The 9,332-nt window shown below is 41.4% G+C and overlaps 1 protein-coding gene across 1 annotated transcript; it reads left to right on the top strand.

Annotated features, from left to right (window-relative positions):
* The first annotated feature begins 2,021 nt into the window (after positions 1-2,021).
* LOC138871184 (uncharacterized) lies at positions 2,022-6,735 on the top strand. The gene is made up of 6 exons (XM_070149051.1): positions 2,022-2,430; positions 2,530-3,053; positions 3,315-4,118; positions 4,398-4,541; positions 4,638-4,970; positions 6,694-6,735. Exons 1-6 carry the CDS (start codon positions 2,022-2,024, stop codon positions 6,733-6,735), a joined length of 2,256 nt encoding a protein of 751 aa, XP_070005152.1.
* Positions 6,736-9,332: the final 2,597 nt, after the last annotated feature.

The following is a 9,332-nucleotide window of genomic DNA, read 5'->3' as shown; positions in this document are numbered from 1 at the left end:
GTCCTTGGAGGCCACCCCGTCACAAGGCAGAATCGTGGCGGTACGAATGGCATAATAGAGCCGATCATAATCAAACCTACCGTGCAACCCCTTGTGACAAACACGAAAACTGTTCCTTGGAACTACAACAAAACTGTGATGACCTACAAAGGCAAGGAAATCATAGAGGAAGTAGGGGAAACTGGAGGTTTGACTCGATCGGGGAGGTGTTATTCTCCAGAAGAGTTGATGAAGGCCAAGCAAATCAGAGGAGGCCAATTGCCAATAAAGAAGCCAGTCACTGAAGCAGAGGCATAAGAGTTTTTGAAGAAAATGAAAGCTCAGGATTACTCAATCATTGACTAGCTAAGAAAGACTCATGCCCAAATCTCTCTACTATCTCTGCTCATACATTCCAAAGAGCATGCCCGTGTACTAATCAAGGTCCTGAACGAGGCACATATCTCAGAGGAGACCACAGTGAATCAGTTAGAGAAGATGGCCAGTAGATTTTTTGAGGTAAACAGAATCTCATTTACCAATGATGAACTTCCCGAGGAAGGAGCCGGGCATAATAGGGCTTTGAACTTGATGGTCAAATGTGAGGGGCATTATGTAAAGAGAGTCATGGTTGATGGAGGCTCAAGTGTAGATGTATGCCTTCTCTCTACTTTGCAAAGCATGAAGATCAATACGGACAGAATCCGACCCAGCAATGTTCTCATCCGGGCTTTCGATGGCTCAGCGAGAGACACCATGGGGGAAATCAACCTCACCATGACGATTGGGCCGGTGGACTTTGAGATTGTTTTCCAAGTAGTAGACATGGTCACTTCTTATAACTTTCTTCTTGGAAGGCCATGGATCCATACAGCCCGAGCTGTGCCATCCACATGGCACCAGATGCTCAAATTCAAACACGACAGGCAAGAAATTATTATTTACGGAAAAGACGAGTCTTCCGTTTATAAAGACCCGTTAATCCCCTGTATTGAGTCCAAGGAAGGGTATGAGTCCATTGTCTATCAGGCTTTTGAAGTGGTTGTTCTGGACCATGTCGAGGAAGGAAAGCCCATTCTGCATCCTCGTCTTTCCGCCACATCTGTAATGGTGGCTACGGTTATGATGAGACAAGGTTATGAGCCAGGAAAAGGTTTGGGGGCATCATTGCAAGGAATTTCAGAGCCTATTTCTCCGTTAGGCAACCGGGGTACTTTTGGCTTAGGCTTCAGGCCAACACAAGCAGACAAAAACAAATCCAAACACCGCAAAAAGAGTGGATGGGTCTTGTAACAACCTATCCCTCATATTTTCTACACTTTTGTTAAGCCACGACTCCGAGAGGGTCAAAATTCCTCGGCGTATGCAAACATTGATGAAATTTGCCATGACCTCAGTGAGATGTTTTCTGAAGTGAATATGATCCAGGCTGGTGAAGGCACTAGTCGTGCCGATGTGCAACTAATTGACCCAGACACCATGCTCACCAACTGGGAAGCAACTCATCTCCCCACAAGGAATGAGTCTTGGTAGTCTTCTTTTGCAGCTTCTTTTTTGTATTTTGGGTTACTTTTAGGGTTGTAATCCAAATATCTCAGGATGATTGTTTTGTTTTGATGTTAACCCTTCTATCCTTTCGAATTCAATAAAATGCAGTTCAGTTTCCTATTAAGTTTCCTATCTTTTCCTTTTCCTAATTCCGGTCATTTTATTTTCATTTCAGTTTTGTTAATGCCGGCTTTAATAACATGACATGCATGCGGAATTCATACCCTGATCTTGAAAAGCTGTCTAATATCGAAATAACGCATCAAGAGGTTGAATATGAGGAAGATGAGATTGTTGAGGAAATAAAAGGAGAGCTGGAACAATTTGAAAACAAGCCTAAGCCAAACCTCAATGAAACTGAGACGATTAATATCGGAAGTCCTGAAGAAGTTAGAGAAACGAAGATAAGCATTCACACTGGACAAAAAACCAGAGATATCTTGATTTAACTTTTATTTAAATATAGAGATGTGTTTGCTTGGTCTTACGATGATATGTCGGGTTTAAGTGCTGATTTGGTGGTTCATAAGCTTCCTACGTATCCTGGTTTTCCACCAGTCCAACAAAATCAACGAAAATTTAAAACAGACATGAACGACAAAATCAAAGAAGAAATAATGAAGCAACTAAGCACCAATGTGGTCAGAGCTGTCCGATACACCACCTGGGTGGCAAATGTTGTGACCGTGCTAAAGAAGGATGGAAAAACCAGAGTTTGTGTCGACTATAGGGACCTGGACAAAGCAAGTCCAAAGGATAATTTTCCTTTGCCAAACATCCACATTCTTGTAGATAATTGCACAAAGCATGAGATCCAATCATTTGTGGATTGCTTTGCTGGGTACCACCAAATTCTAATGGATGAGGATGATGCAGAAAAGACCGCTTTCACCACGCCATGGGGTACTTATTGTTACAGAGTCATGCCATTCGATTTAAAGAATGCAGGGGCAACTTACATGAGGGCCATGACCACCATTTTTCATGACATGATGCACAAAGAGATTGAAGTATATGTCGACGATGTCATCATAAAATCAAAGACACAAGCCGATCACGTGTGTGATTTGAAAAAGTTCTTCGAACGGCTTTGTAGATATGACCTTAAGCTTAATCCAGTCAAGTATGCATCTGGGGTCCCATCTGGGAACCTCCTCGGTTTTATAGTTAGCCGGAGAGGCATCGAATTGGATCCATCTAAGATAAAGTCCATTCGAGATCTGCCACCCCCGAAGAACAAAAAAGAGGTCATGAGTTTGCTCGGGAGGTTGAACTACATCAGTAGGTTCATTTCTCAGCTCACAACCACGTGCGAGCCCATCTTTAAGTTGCTGAAAAAGGATGTCGCTGTTAGATGGATAGACGATTGCCAAAAGGCTTTTGACAGGATCAAAGATTATCTATCAAAACCCCCTGTACTGGTCCCACCTAAACCTTGTAGGCCTTTGTTTTTATATCTATCAGTGATGGATAATTCCTTTGGATGTGTTCTGGGGCAACATGATGCAACAGGCAGAAAGGAACAGGCAATATATTATTTGAGCAAGAAGTTCACCGATTATGAGGTTAAGTACACCCTTTTAGAAAGGACATGTTGTGCCTTGACTTGGGTCGCTCAGAAGTTGAGACATTATCTTTTGGTCTACATTACTTACCTCATATCCATAATGGAACCCTTGAAGTACATCTTCCAAAAGCCAATGCCCACTGGCAGGCTAGCAAAATGGCAAATCCTGCTCACAGAGTTTGACATCATCTATGTCACTCGCACCGCTATGAAAGCACAGGCTTTGGCAGATCATTTGGCAGAGAATCCAGTTGATAATGAGTACATGCCACTTAGCACATACTTCTCGGACGAAGAGGTCAACTCGATAGAGGAAGTGGTTCGAGACGATCACCCTGTATGGAAAATATATTTTGATGGGGCTGTCAATATCAAAAGAGTTGGGATCGGGGAAATACTCATCTCACCTATTGGACACCATTACCCTGCGACGGCCCGACTTCGGTTCTTTTGTACTAATAATACGGCAGAATACGAAGCTTGTATCATGGGTTTGAAAATGGCCATCGATTTGGATGTGCATGAACTATTAGTTATGGGAGATTCTAACTTGCTTATCCAGCAAGTCCAAGGCAAATGGGAGACTCGAGACATCAAACTTATTTCGTACAGACAATGTGTGCGAGACTTGAGCAAAAGATTCAAATCTATCGAGTTCAGGTACATTCCCCGGTTTCACAACGAGCTAGCCGATGCCTTGGCTACTCTAGCCTCGATGCTCCCTTATCTAGGCAACACTCATATTGATCCACTAGAAATCCAAGTTCAGAATCAACACGGTTACTGTAATACAATCGAGACAGAACCATATGGTGAACCATGGTATCATGACATAAAACAATTCCTGAAAACAAGAGAATATCCAGAGCATGCCAAAGGAGATCAAAAAAGAACTATAAGGCGACTCGCCAGTGGTTTCTTCCTGAATGGGGAAATTCTGTACAAGAGGACCCCAGATTTAAACTTGTTGAGATGCATAGATGCTACAGAAGCAGAGCGGATCATGAGTGAAGTGCATTCAGGGGTATGCGGACCTCACATGAATGGATATGTTTTGGCAAAGAAGATTCTACGGGCATGGTATTACTGGCTTACCATGGAGCGAGATTGCTTCAGATTTGTTCGCAAGTGTCACCAGTGCCAAATTCATGGTGACTTGATTCACTCGCCTCCTTCGGAGTTGCATCCCATGTCCTCTCTTTGGCCTTTCGTTGCTTGGGGAATGGATGTTATTGGGCCAATCGAGCCAAAGGCTTCAAATGGTCATAGATTCATTTTGGTTGCAATTGATTACTTCACCAAGTGGGTGGAAGCCGTCACTTTCAAAGCAGTCACCAAGAAAGCAGTGGTAGACTTTGTTCACTTCAACATCATTTGTTGCTTTGGTATCCCAAAGACCATTATCACTGACAATGCAGCCAATCTAAATAGTCATTTGATGAAGGAGGTATGCGAACAATTTAAAATCATGCATCGCCATTCTACCCCTTACCGGCCAAAAGCCAATGGAGCAGTTGAAGCGGCAAACAAGAACATCAAGAAGATTCTTAGGAAGATGATCCAAGGTTCTAGGCAATGGTATGAAAAGTTGCCTTTTGCTCTTTTGGGATACCGTACGACTGTTCGCACATCTGTTGGTGCAACTTCGTATCTTCTTGCATACGGAACTGAAGTTGTAATACCCGCTGAAGTCGAAATTCCCTCTCTCCGAATTATTGTGGAATCAAAGATTGAAGACACCGAGTGGGTCAAGACCCGATTAGAAAAACTGATGTTGATCAATGAAAAACGGCTAGCAACAGTGTGTTTCGGCCAGTTATACCAGCAAAGAATGGCACGCGCTTACAATAAGAAAGTGCACCCAAGGCAGTTTGAGGTAGGCCAGCTGATTTTGAAATGCATCCTTCCGCACCAGGTAGAAGTTAAAGGAAAGTTCGCCCCGAACTGGCAATGACCCTACATCATCAAGAAAGTATTACCAAAAGGGGCCTTCCACTTGGTAGATGAAGAAGGACGGGTACCAGACATGACTATTAACGCAGATGCAGCTAAAAGATATTATGTCTGATATATACCCATTGTAGAATTTTCACGCATTGATTTTCTCAGATTGAAGTGGCGAAGGCTATCATTTGCTCGCTATTCCAAATAGGTGTCACCCTTTTTGTTAATCCTTTTGAGCCATATTTGTCTTCCTTTTTTCTCACTTCTTGGAACTTATGTACTTGTAAAACAACAACAACAACAACAAATCTCTGAGTCATTGAACTACGTCTGACCTGATTCCGAAAGGATACATAGGCAGCCTTACCCTGGGTTCGGTCCCATCAGAACAAAAGGTCCATATTCCCAATACTCTAAAATTGGGGCAGAAGTTTGTTTTATTTCACATTTTTTTTGTCTTTGTAAAAATGATTCCAAAAGTTGTAATTCAGTTTAAGGTTCATTTCGCCTTTTTTCCTTTCAAGAACTTTTGATCGATGTTTTTTAAGAATGATTGAAGTCCCCATGCCAAAGGCATTGGGTAACCTCCCTCATACAGTATCTTAGTCAAAAAAAAAAAGAAATGAGAGAGTCTTATCACTGAAAACCCGCACGGGCACTGTAAGGCGATAGTGAGCAGAGAAATGAGAGAGTCTTATTGATGAAAACCCAGATGGGCACCATAAGGTGACGGTTAGTAGAGAAATGAGAGAGGTTAGTTAGCGAAAACCTGCAATGGGCGCTACTAGCCGAATAAGGGTCTTTGATTCTCCGGCATGAGCACAACCAAGACAAATTCAAGATGAACATTTGCGGCGGATTTTGAGAATTAGACAGCTCAGACAGATCAGGCATCCAGTCCAAAATGCATGTCATGATTCATTAAAGTCGGCACATACCTCCAGATAAGTCTCCCTATTCCTTTCCCCGAAAGGGACACCTTTTGTTTAAGCACAGTTCTTTTTCGCTTCCAATTATTATTCTGTTTTTACCCATAATTTTTCTTTGAGTCCCCTTCGGTCTAATCCTGCATCAAAATTGAAGCAAAGAAAGGGCTGCAAAACTGGCTACAACCTCCCCGTAATGTCGAGCACAATTTGGGGCATATATGGCATTGACGAAGGCATGAATCCATCTCTAATCTCATTCGATAAAACAAACAAAGTGTCCAAAAAAAAGAGCTGAAAAGGTCGCCTAAGCAAGACCTACTTTATGAGAAAAGTTGATGAGCACTACGAACACAAAGTGATACTGGGGTAAGACAACTGAGTTTGATTTTAGAGAAAAATGCATTGCCTTAGAGACAAGGGTAGCGGTACCATGGACATCTGGGTATGAAATAGTTGGGGGCAACATTGCAAAGCCAAGGTCTCTAGAAAATGATACAGAGCGGCATAACATCTCGGTACCACGCTGACAGAATCGATTCTTCGACAGCAGTGGTCGTGAATCAAGCTACTCAAGGCATCAAGGCCACAAACCAACCACCACTTTAAAAACTCATAAGTTTTTCTTTGTTTAAAGCAGGAACAAAGTAGTGCAGAATGTTGGTCCTAAGTGAACGAATGTCACCAAACGTAAGATCCTTAAAATCTCCATTTTTCTTTTATTTTCAGCATGCATCACTATTGTTCACACCTCCTATTTCTGAAGCTTAACTCATGTAGAATCGTATACTTTGAAATTACTATTCCTATCAGAATTACCCCTTTTCATGCCCAAACTATCCCTGAAGGCTTCTCAAAGTTACTGATTATACCCTCATCCTCAACAGCTGTAACCAATCCCCTAAATTAATCCAAAACTATCTAAGACTGATTAATTAGAACTCAGAAATCAACTAATCAAACTAACCAATCCCAAATGTTCAATTACACCAACTCAATCAAACTAAAAAAAACAGAAACCAGGATCGATCAAAGCAGAGCTTAAGCTACATGATCAACATTAAATGAAATTAAACTAATTCTTAACCAATAAACTCACAATCGACCATTCAAATATCAAACTCAGAACTAACAGCAATTGACAGAACTATACTAATACACAAAAATAAACCGTAAAATTAACAAAACACTTAATGAAACCAAGACTGTAACTAAAACTTCAACCATGCGAGTAAAAAGAAACAGGAAAGACTCATAGAAGCATGAGGAACTCCGGCCAGTCACTGACGTCCGAATCCTTTCAGATTTTTGACACGCAACATCCTTAACCATGTGTTCTTACAAGAGAACACATGGTTAAGGATACTACGGTTCGAAATCATAAAGATTTTGGTTTAGGGTTTTGGCCAGAAATTCTTAGATCTGAGATTCGAGCCGTTTCGCAGAGATTTGAAGGAAAATAATCATGGATTAGTGTTGAGGGAAGACTGAGGATTGTGTGGTGTGACTTTGGGCTGGTTTGGATAAACCTGCGATCTGACCGGAAACTTCAATCGAAGATTCAACGAGCTCCGGCCCTATTTGAGGGGAACTAGTGGGTGGAATGGAAAGAGGAGAGTGAGGAGGACGAGTGGTGTAAATTTGGGCTTGAACGGTGTAGGTGACGTTCACCGCCGGCGAGGGATTTGGGGGCGGCGTGGATTAAGGTTCGTGAGGATGAAGGAGATGGTCCGAATGTGGGGTGAGGGGGGGATTTTCAGACACTTATATACCAAACATCCTAGTTAGATCCGGACCGTTGGATTGATGAGATCCAACGGTCGTGATTGGGGCTGGGGAAACGACACCGCTTCAACACCTGGGAAGAGGACCGGGTAAGGATTGGGCCTGGTCCAGTTTGGAACGGGTTTAAAGGCATTTGGGCCTGAAAATTTCCAACGCATTGGCCCAAATTTTGGGTCTTTAATAAGACCACTTTTCTACTCTTATTTTCTTTTCTTACTTTTACAATTTTTCTAATTTTTATAAAGATGTAAAACTAACATGAAATCCTGATTGTTTCAAAACAAAGACTAATTAATTCCTAAAATTGTTTAAAAACTATTTCATGACAAATTCCCAATAAAAATCATTAAAATGCAAAAGTGAACTATTTTTTGTGATTTTTCATGCTTTGTTCTAAACAAATTATCCATTAATTGATACTAAATATAAAAATTAAAACCTAAATGCAAATGCATATTCTTTGTGTTTTATATGAATTAACATGCACAAATAAGATGCCAATAATTAACACAAAATGACACCAAAATTCACAAGAATTGTAAAAATAAAGAAAAATTATTTTGTTGGAATTTTTGGGAATTATTCATATATAGGGTAAAAATCACGTGCTCACAGCTGCCCCTCTTTGCTCGGAAACACAAAAGGTTTTCGGGCAAAGACAAGTGAGCAAATACGAGCGATTTTTGCCCGTTTGAAAATTCCGTGTGAAGCATTTTTGAAAAGTTTGACCGTATCCTGCTTCGAAGGTTGCCTACATATCCTGGGCTAAACAGGAATCAGGTCAGTGTAGTTCGGGAGTGTCTGGTAGCTGGGACTACCAGGAACTGTGATTGCACTGCGCTTGCTGCTGTTACTGCTGTTGTTACTGCTTGCTGACCTCCCTTATTACATCATGTCAAAGATAAAAGAAACTAAACTAACTATGCTCTATGAATTACAAAAATACTATCTAAATTCTTCAAACTTGCTCTTCTACTTCCTTGTTGCCTTGTTGTCTTGTGTTTCCTTGTTGCCTCATTGTCTTGTGCTTTCTCGATAAAATTCCCTGTTGCTATTCCCCTGGTGAATTGAGATGTTATTCCCTCTCTCCAAACTGCTGAACTTGAATAAACTCGAACTCGAATGTATTCCTCTGTTATCCAGGCGGGCTCCTGACATGCTGAACTTAAAATTAAAACTACTCCTCTATTATCCAGGCGGGCTCCTGACTTCGACTGCTTAAAATATTTAACACCTCCATTTTCCGGCGAGCTCCTGACTGCTAAACTTAAAATTGAAACTACTCCTCTATTATCCAGGCGGGCTCCTGACTTCGACTGCTTAAAATTTTTAACACCTCCATTTTCCAGGCGGGCTCCTGATTGCTAAAATTAAATTGTATGTCTCTATTATCCAAGCGGACTCCTGATTTCTGAATTTTGAACTCTGTACCTCTGTTCTTCAGGCGGGTTCCTGACCTCAAAATAAACAAAGAGATTGATGGGAAGCTAAAAACTTGAATTGTGTCACCTCCGTTCTTCAGGCGGGCTCCTGATTGCTTAAAATTTGAATGGTATGTCTCTATTCTCCAGGCGGACTCCTGA

Source organism: Nicotiana sylvestris, chromosome 6 (genome assembly GCF_000393655.2).
Source record: "Nicotiana sylvestris chromosome 6, ASM39365v2, whole genome shotgun sequence".
In the NCBI taxonomy this organism is placed as follows: Eukaryota; Viridiplantae; Streptophyta; class Magnoliopsida; order Solanales; family Solanaceae; genus Nicotiana; species Nicotiana sylvestris.
Note: the sequence above shows the minus strand (reverse complement) of the source record. Positions and strands in the feature narration are given on the sequence as shown.

Coding starts and splice junctions, on each gene's coding strand:
- LOC138871184 (XM_070149051.1), top strand. CDS start 2,022: ATGTCGGGTTTAAGTGCTGATTTGGTGGTTCATAAGCTTCCTACGTAT. Junction 2,431..2,529: donor CGCTTTCACCACGCCATGGG/GTACTTATTGTT, acceptor TGATGCACAAAG/AGATTGAAGTATATGTCGAC. Junction 4,119..4,397: donor TGAGTGAAGTGCATTCAGGG/GTATGCGGACCT, acceptor TACTTCACCAAG/TGGGTGGAAGCCGTCACTTT.